The 13,612-nt window shown below is 37.7% G+C and overlaps 1 protein-coding gene across 1 annotated transcript in view; it reads right to left on the bottom strand.

Annotated features, from left to right (window-relative positions):
* The window catches only part of LOC309501395 (NACHT, LRR and PYD domains-containing protein 1 homolog), a 52,309-nt gene that overhangs the window by 24,844 nt on the left and 13,853 nt on the right, over positions 1-13,612 (bottom strand). The window contains exons 4-16 of the mRNA XM_082173467.1: positions 9,836-9,886; positions 9,488-9,528; positions 7,264-7,312; positions 5,225-6,845; positions 4,642-4,722; positions 4,446-4,523; positions 4,237-4,341; positions 3,681-3,833; positions 3,388-3,465; positions 3,198-3,271; positions 2,410-2,480; positions 2,068-2,144; positions 1,751-1,968 (exon numbers count right to left, since the gene is read on the bottom strand). Of these exons, the coding sequence (XP_082029593.1) occupies positions 1,751-1,968; positions 2,068-2,144; positions 2,410-2,480; positions 3,198-3,271; positions 3,388-3,465; positions 3,681-3,833; positions 4,237-4,341; positions 4,446-4,523; positions 4,642-4,722; positions 5,225-6,845; positions 7,264-7,312; positions 9,488-9,528; positions 9,836-9,886 (2,697 nt within the window). The remainder of the gene's footprint in view (positions 1-1,750; positions 1,969-2,067; positions 2,145-2,409; positions 2,481-3,197; positions 3,272-3,387; positions 3,466-3,680; positions 3,834-4,236; positions 4,342-4,445; positions 4,524-4,641; positions 4,723-5,224; positions 6,846-7,263; positions 7,313-9,487; positions 9,529-9,835; positions 9,887-13,612) is intronic.

The following is a 13,612-nucleotide window of genomic DNA, read 5'->3' as shown; positions in this document are numbered from 1 at the left end:
CAATCGGACCAGCTGTTTGTGTGCTTTGGTGGATGCAACAAGGGACGGGGGGTCTCAAAACAGAGGCTTGCTCACTGGATCGTGGACGCTATTGTTTTGGCTTATGATTGCCTGGGACAGGAATGTCCCCTGAACATCAAGGCCCATTCGACTAGGGCGATTGCCTCCTCGTGGGCTTGGACTAAGGGTATGTCTATTCAGGATTTATGTCTTGCGGCTGGCTGGTCTTCTCAGAACACGTTTGCCAGATTTTACAAGTTGGATTTACCCTCTGTTGCGTCTCGAGTGCTTTCGGTGAGTTGATCGCTTACACAGCATTAAGAGAGCTGCTCTGCACTTTGCTCATGAGTTGTTCTGTGTGCTATTTGTGTGTTGTACTATTGTCACCGCTATGCGTTGGCTTTCTCTGTTGTTGTTGCCCTGTTGGTCTACAGTGCAACCTTCCCCCAGTTATACTGCTCGGGATATGCAAATTCCAGATAGTGTTGGTGAGCTTGTGATTGGTCCCTTTGGACCTATCAGAGGTTAGAGGTTCGCTATTTGTCAATCTCGGCCTATCAGGCACTTGCACTCTGGGGGCGAGGTTTGTATTGGGTCTGTTCAGTAGTTGCTGCCACGGCGGGATTCTATACAGTTCCCATATACGACATCCGTAATGTCGAGTTCCGTAGCCTTGATAGGGAACGTCTCCGGTTACTTTCGTAACCTCGGTTCCCTGAAAGGCAAGGAACGAGACATTACGCTCGCCGCCGTGTTCGCTATTTATTTAGCGTTGTTCGATTCTGAAGGGAATTGACGCTGCACTTGCATTATAACTGCAACGGTGTTTCAGTATTTGCATATTTGCGTCAATTGGCCAGCTCTGCTGGCGTTAGCCTATAAGATTTCAGCGGAAGTGAAGGATGAGAGGAGTTCCCATATACGACATCCGTAATGTCTCGTTCCTTGCCTTTCAGGGAACCGAGGTTACGAAAGTAACCGGAGACGTTTTCTGTGTTGACACTAACCTTGTGGGATGTCCATGTCCTAACTGCTGGGATAATCCAACACGTCCAATTCGCGAACTAATGACTCCTTTAAACCGATTCATTTTAATGAATAGTTAAAACAACTGATCTATACAATTACTGATAAAGTGCAAACCTGCTTATATTTAAATAATGGAGAACAATATTGACATTGAATATTGCACAACACCGGCATTCTGGATAGAGACGTAAATGAAGTTGGTGTCGTGAACCCTTGCGCATGCGTAGTAAAAGTATAACCTGCGGGGGAAAAGGCGTTTTAAACCTTATTTTGGGGCAAAGTCATCAAACTTTTTCAGCGATTTTTATCATATTTTACTGCTGTTTCTATACATGCAGTTTTTATGTCCCGGTGACCAGTGAAAGTGCAGTTCTGACTCTGCCCATTCATTTAGATAGGAGCCTGGTCTTGTTTGTCCGAAATAGCTGCCCGGAGGCGTTGCCAAGATGGCGGCCGAGTGGCACGACTTGCCTAAAAGGACTTTGTTGGAATTCATTAACACACACACACACATTTCACTATCACATCTGACGTTTACGAAGTATTTGTGAATCAGGAGAAGAGTTTTCGGGAAGGTCTCTTTACGTGCAAATCACTCACATATTTACTCGTATATTTACGAATGTTTCATGAATGAGACCCATTGTTCCTTAAATTCTATACAGTTGTTCAAGTTAACAACTGTGAAACATAAATATTTAGGATGTAGAAATAAACATACCAGAGAATATTTCACAGTGTGGAAAGTGCAGTTGTGAGATTGAACCATGAAAACAGTCAATGTTGTACAAGGGTCCGGCTGGCTGCATCTGACCCAAACCATCTAACACATGAGGATCCCATGAGACAGTTTTATACAGCACCTCTCCTTCACCCTCCATCACAAACACAAGGCTGGTCAGACTGCAACGAAACTGACCAGCATGTGGACACACAAACCTGGAAGACATAATATTCATTTTATTTTTAAACTTTATAGAGTCAAAACAGTATGCTAACATTCTAACAATGTCCAAAAATAAGATAAGTCTTCAATACCTGTATGTATTTTTGTGTTTGTCTTTATCATCTCCCTGAAGTAGTTCAGGTGTGAACACTTCTGCATCTTCTGAGGACTGAATAAAGAAAAGTATAAAGAGTATATTTTATCCTCTAAAATGTCATGTTACAGTATGTAAAAGATTAAATGTAAACATTCTGAATAATGGGATTACAAAAGAGTGTAATTAAATGAAATACCGTACCACTGTTTTTAGTAGAATGTTTTATATCTTCAAAATCATCTCCAGAATAGATTCAAAATAATTCATTCACACATAAATATCACAAACAAAAAATAATAATTGTTAGAACAAGAAAGACTCTTCAGCTTCTACTCACTGATTGTGCTGAAGATGATTCAGCTTTTAACGAGGAGCAAGACCCAGAATCTGAACTCTCTCCTGAACTCTCTCCTGAACTCTCTCCTGAACTCTCTCCTTCTGTCAGACAAAACACAATTCAAACACTTTAACACCATTAAGAACAAGTGAAACCATCAACCATTTGTCCAAAATAACTGGGGTTATTCAAAAACCTTTTGCACACAATACAGGTTTTTTTTTTTCCAGATACAGCCATTTATAAGTAGACTCATATGTTAGCCTACATACAACATTTATAAGCAAAGAAAATCAGATCAGATTTAATGAAATTACTGTTAGGAACATTACTGTGTAACTTGAAACTACATATTACATTGAGATTATTTTCTGTTTTCTGACTCCTAAAATTAACATATCCCAAAGCACCAAGTAAGAGTGAAAGTGGGATTTGTTAAATAAAACAAATTAATTAAATCAAGGTAAATAAACCTGAGTTACCTGCCACTTGGCCGATAACTTTATTAGGAACTACAATATTAATTGCTTAAAACAGAGCAGACTCAGTCAGACTCAAATAAAATCAACTAAAGAAAGCATCTGTCATCATTTGTGGCTCTTCTAATCATGAATACAACAGTGAACGCTTTACTATCAGATGTTTGGGCTGTTGTCAGTTCTCTAGATTATTTGGTTTATTCTCAGGAATATGAGTTATAATGAGGTACATAATGAAGGCACAGATCAAGCTCTATGGCAGGAGTCTGTATTATAAAAAAAAAACTATTTGCTTACTTCTGCTCTCACTCTTTTCTTTCTTCATGTTCTTCTCCACTGTGAATCTCTTCTCATCTGGCTTGATCAACACTGAATTTCCCCAGCTAACATTAAACACACATGATGACAGCAAAATTATCATTTTCTGTATGTCTACAGAACATAACCTTCATAATGAACTGAAAGAAACCGCTAAAAAAGTCTAATATTTAACTCTTACACAGTCAGGGTCCAATCAATCTTCTTCAATGATTCCTTCAGGGACTTCTCTAACATGTATCCATATCTGGAATGTATCCTGAAAAAGATTAAAAAAATGTACTTCATTAATTCTACAACTATAAACGCGTCTGGTTTATTGTGCTCAATGGCTGCTGGGGAAAACCTAGTTATTATGATAATTAGTATGAGTAATCAAATGGAAAAAAAACTGTTAAGATATATTTGTAATTTTCACAATAGTAATAAGAAAACGACATAAAACCTTTGTGAATGCTCAGATACTGCAGTTACCTGAGTTCAGTCAGGCTGGGACAGGCCTGAATGATGGACAGGATTTCAGCGGCAAATGTGTGACTCAGACGTGAACCATCCAGACAGACTTTCTTCAAATCAGACAGTGATTTCAGGAAAACAAACAGACTAGATTCCTCTGCCACAAAACCCCTAAACAACACAAAACCCAGATGAAGTAAATGTGAAATGCTGGTTCTCAGGCTCAAAGCTTAGATATACTGTACATGCTTTTATTTTTTATGAATAAAAAAAAAAATTTAATCTAATAAACACCTAATAAATCTACCAATTGATCATGATGTAAGATCTTTAACAGGATAGTTTACTCAAAAATGAAAATTCTCTCATCATTTACTCATACCAAACCCATAAGACTTTCATTTACCTCTGAAACAAATTTGCTGAATGAAAGTCTTATAGCTTTGCAACAACACAAGGGTGAGTAAATAATCATTTCTGGGTGTACTAATTATTTAAATATATTTTTGATAGTAAATGGCAGGCATTCTTAAGGGGGTTTATCTGAAAAAGAAAGAATGAAGCTTCTACTCACAAATGTCGATAAGTCTTAAACTGTACAACAGAGTCGATGGTGGAAACCACTGAGCTTGGACAGGTTAGAGTCAATGATGTGATCACTGAACTGCTAAAAGACAACCTGAAGCATTCACAGATATAAACATCAGTATAGGTTTATAATAATCATCAGGTGGTAGGATGAGACTGCAATTTTGTATGTGAAAAGTGATTAGAGTTTCATACGTGATGTCTTCATCTCTGACTGACACAGTGTGTATCCCTGGGCAAAATCCACTTTCATGGGTTTCAGGCTTCTGTAAACTGGCAAAATGTAATGAGTGCATTTCATTATTAGATATGACATAAACTTGATTAAATATACTGAACAACTGAATATGGCAATGAGTACAGTTTTATTCTAAAATGAATTATATATTACTTGAGTTTATGCAGAATCTTCCCTTTACCAGCAGCTGAGATCAAACCATCAACATTGTGTGAAATGTGATCCATCATCAACCTTTGAAAGTAAAAAAAGACAGTATATCAGATTTGATCTTTATTACACAAACAGTTAATTCTGGGCTTGTGTGTGTTTTTGCAGTGATTCAGACTATGGGAGCATTTTTAAACAGAGACGAGAAATTTGCCTAGAGCATATTTTTTTACATTTTAGAATTTTTTGACTCAGAATTTTCTCTCACTCCGGTCTGGTTCAGAAAAGTGATTCTCAGTGACTGTGGAGTAAGCAGTGTGTGGTAAATATCAAAACAATATCACACAATAATGACTGCTGTAGTACTGAATATCAGATTACACTCGAGGATGAATCACAGCTGTGCTCATATTCAGCACTACAGCACTCTTGCTTGTGTGATATTGCATACGTATTGAAACAGATAAAATGTACATTTAGAGCTCCAAGAGAAGTGAATGTATTGAAATTTCTATAAATAAAATGTAAATGCTGTAAAATGTCATGTGTTGATGACGTGTCAGAAAAGGCACAAAGTTTCGCTCACCACAGCTCTTTACAGCGGTACAGTTCAGGCTGAAGCATCTTCAGATCATCAGATGTTACATGGAGTTTCAGGTTTCTGATGTGTTCACAGCACTGTAAACAGTACTTCAACACCCAACAGTCTGTCCTTTTCAGTGGAATATTTGACAGATCTATCAAAATCAAACCTTCCAAAACTTTCCCAACAAAGCTTTTCTCATGAAGCTCATAGAGACAATGGAGAATGAACAGCATGTGTTCATTTTGATATCTCTGTGAGCACTGATTGATCCATTCCTTAATCTGGGATTCTGTGTTGATAGAGACGGACATGTTGTGCTTTTCAAAGAATGAGGGGATCCATTCTTTCTTACAGAGACCACAGAGGAACAGAATCACAGGCTGCAGCCACTCTGAATGTCTAACTTCTACATCTGTCATTGAAAAGTCTCTATCAGACCAACAGGACAGAGCCCATCCTCTCTCTACAGTGTGAAGCAGCTCTCTCTCTTTCCTCTGGGACTCTGCTTCATCCAGAAGGACATAGTACAGAGCGGTGAAGAACTCCTGAAAGCTGAGATGCATAAATTTGAACATCGTCTCCTGGTGGATTCTTCTCTTAATGAGGAACTTGCACAGGAATGGATTGCCATCAGGGTCTGAAACTGTTTCATTCACTCTTTTCTCATCAAACAAGACCTGATGTTCCAGCATTCCTCTCTCTGCCAGCTGACCCAGACTCCTCAGCAGGGTCGGGACAGACTGACTCAAACCCTGGCAGTGATGCTTCAGTAGAGTGGACACAAAGTCAGTGTAGATGGAGGTGGTGGTTTCCAGTTCACTTGTTACATTTGCACCAACTCTGAACATCTCACTGATGATCCAGCAGATAACAGGTTTGGAACAGGCAATGAGGAGGGTTTCATTTGCTCTTACACATTCAAACTCTTTTCCGAAGATCTTCTGGAAGTACCCGTCCACCTTACTTGCAGACAAGCCCATGATCTCAGAGAAACACTGTTGTACTTTTTGCAGCTTGTTCACAGTGTGCTTAGTTCTGGTGGTGACCAGCAGTGTGGCCTCAGGGATGAGGTACCTTCTCATTAGGCCACAAAGAATGACCTCAGGTGGGGCTTTCTGAAGTGGATCAGTGTTTTCTGACATGTCATAAATGTCCTGTGTGAGTCTCAGCTCATCAAATCCATCAATGATGAAAAGCACCTTCTCTGGTGACTGCTGTAACATCTGTGAGATCTGATCAGATGTTAAACTGCAGCTGTAGCTCAAGAGCTCAATTAAGTTCATCTCCTCAGAAATACACATCAGCTCTTCACACCTCAGATAGAAAACTAGACCAAAACGTCCAGAGTATAACCTTTCAGATGCCCAGTCCAACATGATCTTCTGTGCTATTAAGGATTTACCACTGCCAGAGTCGCCTTGGAGAATAACGGTCATTAAACCGCATGACTGAAATAACATATTCACGTGGATGTTCTTAAAGCTGCTTTTCTTCTTCTGAATGATCACTGGTTCAGAATACAGGACAGACAATGACTCTTCTTTACCAGACAGGAAGCTACACTCACTCTCATACTTCTGTATGATTGACAGCTTATATTGATGTAAAGTCCTTTGAGATTCTAGAAGAAAAACAGTTGATTAAATAACAAAATATAATAGCATATACAGTAATCAACTTTAAATCAACAGAAAACAACTTAATATTGCACTATACCTACTGTTTTAAAAAATATTGTAAAATAATAAAAATATTATTTTTTAAAAAACAATAAACTATTTCATTTTGTGTTTTGATGAGATTCTCTAAACTCTAAAGAATGCTGTCAATAATAATAAGCTGTACCAGTAACTGAAAACATACAGGAGCATATTCTCTCCCAATACACAACAGTCACTAATGTGAACAGAGCCTTTGGGTGTTCAGTGTTCTTCAATTGGTCATCCAATAGTACCATTTTGGTTTTACTTTCTTTTTTTTTTTTTTATCAGAGCAGTGTTCTTCAGTGTTCTAATTTGTAAATCGAAATATGGGCCTACCTTTAGACTCAAACAGGCGGCTTGGAGTTGGAATGCAGTAGGGACTATCCTGCAGGAAAACCAGTTCATTAAATGAGCTTGAGATTGAGATTGATTAAAAGCTTGTCACATGGAATCAACATAAAATAACAAAACATTACATTATACTTAAATATTAATATTAAATTATATTTCCATTTATAGAGAATGAACTGAAAGTAATTGTTTTTTCAAATATAAACTATATCACTGTGTTTTGTCAACTCAAGATTTAAACTATAAACTCTAAAACATGTTGTCAGATCACAGGCTCCTCTGGTACTGTATATGGGAGTTCAGTGTCACTGTATAAATTCAACTGTACAACTACTTGTAAACACACTTGGCAAATTCTCTTCCCATACTATTTATTAGTATGTTTTTGCTTTAAAATTATTATTCTAAAATCTTTTTGCAGACTGGAAGGTGGTTTATGGAATTAAAACACATGAAATCAGATTTTATGAACATGTTAAGCAGATACAAGAATTCTGCAGTGTTATATGACCTTTCTTCCATTTCCAACATATTAGGTCATAGAGATGAAGTGGCATTTCACCACTATTAACAGATAGAATGCCTTATAATTAAATAATTTAACTGTAATAATTTAATTATAACTCAAGTGCCTAAAATTAGATTTGGGATTACCAGTTGTATTACCATGTAATTGGTCTAAATGGAAGCTAAGCAATTAAGGATGAAGCCTACATGAGCCTACACTTCATCACAATGCAGGTTAAGGCGACTGTGCAATAGTCGTTATACTCTTGAGGACGAGGTCTTTTTTGAATCGGTATAATAATAGATTTTTTCCAAATATCTGGAATAATATGTAAATCATTAGACCTCTGAAAAATGTCCACCCATGCAGGGACATGGTTTTCAAAATAAAAGCAGAAAGTAGACTTTTCAACAAAACATGCAAGGAATGGCTCCAAAGAAAAGAAAGTGGATTGCCAAGTCAAAGTCCAGGGACCTGATATATCAGGATTTATAAAAAATAAACTAGGCATATATAGCCTATGTGCGCACTGTACGGACACTCTAGACCGTGCATACTCACTCTTTTACTGGAGTGGGCAAAGTAATGAAGTAAACAGATTGATTTAAACTGTTTTACATCTGGTATACACATTTAGATTAAATATGCCCTGAAATTTTCACTGAAATTTCATTAAATCATTATCGCAAAGTTGTATTTTAATAATTTATTCATATTTTTATATGAATTTAAATATAAATATTTGTAGTAGAAACGCTGTTTTTGAACATCTTTTCTGTTGAATGCTGTTTTAATGTTTTAACTACAGCGAGGATTGCTTGGCGCAGGATAATTCCGCTTTGAATTGTGTTCTAAATAGCAGAACTGGTATTCAAAAAAATATATTTTCACACTAATAATGATCAATAGGCCTAATGCGCACTTACTCCGTCTAAGCAGATGGCTTGGCAATAAAGACAGTATAATTACAGACACTGAAGGACTCGCTCGCTGATCAAACGGTCCATTTTGAATAAGTCTGATGAAAGTAGGCTTTAACTCTGCTGCATGCAGGTGCTGTTGGTGTCAGGCACAGATAGATAGTGCCTAGCATAATGATAACCAGTTCCGGGTCTTCCCAATATTATAAAAAAAAATACTATTGTATTTGAAGGATAGAATTTGAAGAAAACAGTAAGATATAGGCCTATATGTTTTATTTTCAAATTGTTTTGTCAGTGACGCGCTGAATTAGACAATTATTTAGGCAGAAGGTTTGATACATAAGGCCCCAGATCTCAATCCAACTGAACTGCTGTGGGAGGACTTTCAGGTGGGCCATACATTTAAGAAACTCTACAATATCAGTTAAAAAAATTCTGTATGAAAGAATGGGCCAAAAAATTTCTCCATGCTGATTTAAGAGACTGTCAGACAACTTTATAAAATGTCAAAGGGAGAAATACAAGTAGAAGTGTATTTTTTTTCAACAGAAGACAAATTTATGTTGATTAAAAGGTTTCAGATTTTTATAGTTTTCAGTTATTTGTTCAATTATATAACTTTTTTCCCATCAGTACTGTCCAAATAAATTTCCAGCACAGTTGTCGTTTCAAAAGACAGAGATACACACAAAACACTGGTTAAAAATTAAGACACCTTATGGCCTCAGTGTATGTGTCATTACACCAAACATACGACATAAAATCCCTTTTTACTTACATAAAAGGGGTTCATGAGTGACATCAATCTGGATCGCCGATCTTTAAAACAATTAAAGTTCATGTCAGATGGACTAAGGATGGATTATAAAGCAGTATGAAGACAGGCTAATATGGATTTAGTAGAAAGTCTGAAATGAGCTTAAAGGAAAAGTTCACCCAGAAATTACAATTCTGTCATTTACTCTATTATGATATATATCTATACTGATATGATTTAATATATCTATTATGGTCAATTATCTTTCTGAAACAGTAGCACATGCTTTCTTCTATGGGATATTATCATATTTACGTGAATTGTCTTACAGTTGTGTAAGGAAAATAGTCCATAACTTCTTAAACTTACCCTCTAAGATTAGTCTCTTATAGTCTTTTGCCTTCAAGGGCACATCATTTTCTGAGAAAAAAGATTTTTAAGACACACACACAGGTCAGCTGGACTGAGAACAGCAGTGAAAAGTGTCAAGCTACAGCATATTCAGCTTTTGAGATCAATCAAGTAGAGTAGGATATGAAGTGTCATTGTGGGGGCTATAAATGAATAAAGTTTTTAACCTAAAACAGTCAACCCTCAGTGTGTTTTGTGTCCAAAACCCTATAACACTTGTGATGTTCCCGGTCAAAAATGACCAGCCTATAAAAAATGCTTATAAATCACTTGTTATGCTATATTATCACCCAATATTGGATTCAATCTTTTTGTCAACTTGTTTTCTTTCAATTAGGGCTAGTTTTGTATTTCTATTTGGATCTGATTAATCGTAGGCCTGATTTATCTGAGTAGGCATCTCATTTTTTTAGTAAAAAAAAACATTATTTATGAATAATTTTCACAATATTAAATAAAATATGATGAAAAAAAATTGCTGTCACGAATTCAGCCTCTGTGGCTCCCTCCGCTCACCACCAGAGGTCACCATCACCTGAGTACTAGCTCTTTGGACTTCATTTCCCATATACCCCGTACCTGTGGCTGATTTGACTCACAGGTGTTTTCCATTGACTCTGAACAATTTAAACAGTTCTCCCAGCTTCCTCATTGCGAAGTCTTGTCTTGCCATGCAAACATTTCCGAGCGTTTATTCCGTGTATGACCTGGACTGGTTACTGGACTCTGATTCTTTGCCGCCTGCCTATCAGTGATGCGCGGGTCAATGTATAAACTACTACGGTGGCCGAGAGAGCTCAACGCGCTGCAACTGAAGAAAACACATGCAAATAGAAAAACACCTGCAAATTAAAGTCCGCGTGAACCGGAAGTTGCAAACGACTTTTCTCCAGTGCTGTGATGTATTTCCCAGTGAAAAGGAATATTGAACAGAGGGCAGGGTTTTACTCTAGCGCTCCTCCTCTCCATCTCTCGCTCATTACAGACTAACGATTTGAGGGGAGTGGTTAAGCGTTTCCCAACCTAAGTCCTCAAACCTACGTCATCAGGGAAGGTCCTCCAATGCAGAGGGGAGGGGCATTTTCAGATTTTGATTAAAGATTACGAAGCCAAACAATTTTTTTTTTGTGTTTTAACTTGCACGGATTAATTGTTCACCACAAGACTAGTAAAATGCGCTAACAAAGTAAATACGGTCCATTTTGATTTCAGTTGGACTTTAAGAAAACATCTTCATCAGTTTCACAACACATGTGTGCTCCATATACTCACAACACAACCAAATACAGAAACGCGCTGCAAAAGTTCACAACACAAACAAATACAGAAACGCGCTGCAAATAGGACAGAACACAACGGAAATGTTTCCGGGGAACCCAATAAGTGACGGACCCGGCTGGGACGTGCTTACAGCTGTTTACTTTTATTATTATAAATTTTTTTTGGCAAAACATACAGAGATGACACGTTTATGACATACAACTTTGTATACAATATACAAAATGTATTTACAATATGTTCAATGCATAGACGGTTCAATGTCATACGAATACTAAAAAGAACAATGAGCTGAAGACGAAAATAAATAAATAAATAAATAAATAAATAAAGATAGAGAGAAAGAGGGAAAGACATTAATCTATACATCAGTTACATTGTACACATTTTGTCATGTTATGTTAAAATAAGTTTCATAAGAAATGTTAGAATGCAGCTAGGGTCCAAATATGAGACGGCAAGTTTTAAAGTGGAGACACGCACACAGATATAACGCATATTTTAAAAACTTTGTTGTATAAAATGTATATTTATTTGCAACAGTTATGTTAACAGCAATAATACTATATTTCTGGTAAGAACAGCTATTCAGCTGATGGACACGCGCTGCGTTGTCATGGGAACATCCCAGGTGAAAATAATGAGGAAAATACGTTGTCTTTCGTTGCTCCCTTCATCAACATAATGGCACACAAGTGCCCCGCTCCCTCCAAAGTGCCCAATTCAAGGGCTCTGCCGTCTGCCCTTTTAAGAGAGTAGGGCATAGGTAAAGCTCACGAGCAATAAGCACGTCCCAGCCGTCCGTCCGTCACTTATTGGGTTCCCCGGAAACATTTCCGTTGTTTTCTGTCCTATTTGCAGCGCGTTTCTGTATTTGTTTGTGTTGTGAACTTTTGCAGCGCGTTTCTGTATTTGGTTGTGTTGTGAACTTTTGCAGCGCGTTTCTGTATTTGGTTGTGTTGTGAGTATTTGGAGCAAACATGTGTTGTGAAACTGATGAAGATGTTTTCTTAATTTGCGGGTGTTTTTTCTATTTGCATGTGTTTTCTTCAGTTGCAGCGCGTTGAGCTCTCTCGGCCACCGTAAACAACCCGCACCCGACCGACGTTTTCAACTAACCCGCCCGCAACTCGGACCGCAAAAAAAGAAAAAGAAAATATTGTAGGCTACCCGACCCGCTTCCTGACCCGCATTTTTTAAAAGTAGTAAATGCTCATCGTAGCGTCATTGGGCCATAGACGTAGGAACTATTTTGATGTTTCTGCGCAAGTTCAGCAGACAGTGAGATTCGGATTTGTTCCGATCAGAGCTCGTGAGCTGAGAGCGCATTTCTGAATATTCCGCTCCGCTCACTCATTCCGTAGGGTCGCTCGCTCAATCCAGAATGGCCTGCTGGGAAAACGTACAAATTCTACGAGGTGGCTAATTCGTACGAATTCATACGACCTCACTCGTACGAATTCGTAAGATGTTTGCAAAATCGTACATATTTTACGAATTGGCCAATTCGTATGAATTCATACGAATGACCTATCCCTGACCCCGCCCCTAAACCTACCCATCACGTGGGTTTAGACAAATCGTACGAATTCGTACGATTTAGCCATCTTTTTATCATTCGTACGAATTGGTCGTGAGATAGTGTTGCAATATGCATGGGCGTCAGTTTGGTTTGAAATGTGCTGGGGACAGAGACGCATTCGGAAGTGCATTTTCAGAAGTGCTGGGTACAATGACGCATTCATTTTTTTTCTCTCTTTCGCGCAGGTTATGTTTTGAAAGACGATGTCTGTAGCTCAGGCACTTTTCAACAGGCCCACCCAAAACTAAAAAAAAAAAAAAAAAACTTTTACTATAGCCTATTCGAAATTTGTCAATAGCCTAATTATTAAAAAAATCACCAATAAGCTCATAATTTGTGCTAAAATAGTGTTTAGTTTTAAAAACCATTTTAAAAAGCTGGTTATATTTTGATGTTTCTGCGCAAGTTCAGCAGACAGCGAGGTTCAGGTTTGTTCCGATCAGAGCTCGTGAGTGGAGAGCGCATTTCTGAATATTCCGCTCCGCTCGTTCATTCCGCAGTGTCGCACGCTCAACCCAGATGTCCTGTTGCCTGGTTCGAAATCGAAAATATGTGGAATAAGGGCTGCTTCCGACTAAAAGTTTTTTTTTCTAGTCGACTAGTAGGCTAGTTGTTTATTTAAGTCATTCGTGGACAAATCGCCCCTTTATATTAATTTAATTACTTATACCAGGGCCGCGGGAAGTGGGGGTGCTGCAGGACCCCCTGTTTTCACAGAATTGTAAATGCAACGCATGTTTGTTCATTAAAATGTATTAATTTTGAGCATTTAGTCATTTATTTGTAATAAACACTTTAAGTGGGCTATTTAATTTTTTTTATTTATATGTTAAATTATCTTTTTAAAACATAAGCGCAGAGTGTTATGTAATTGC

This window comes from Leuciscus leuciscus, assembly GCF_965113295.1.
Source record: "Leuciscus leuciscus genome assembly, chromosome: 6".
Classification (NCBI taxonomy): domain Eukaryota; kingdom Metazoa; phylum Chordata; class Actinopteri; order Cypriniformes; family Leuciscidae; genus Leuciscus; species Leuciscus leuciscus.
Note: the sequence above shows the minus strand (reverse complement) of the source record. Positions and strands in the feature narration are given on the sequence as shown.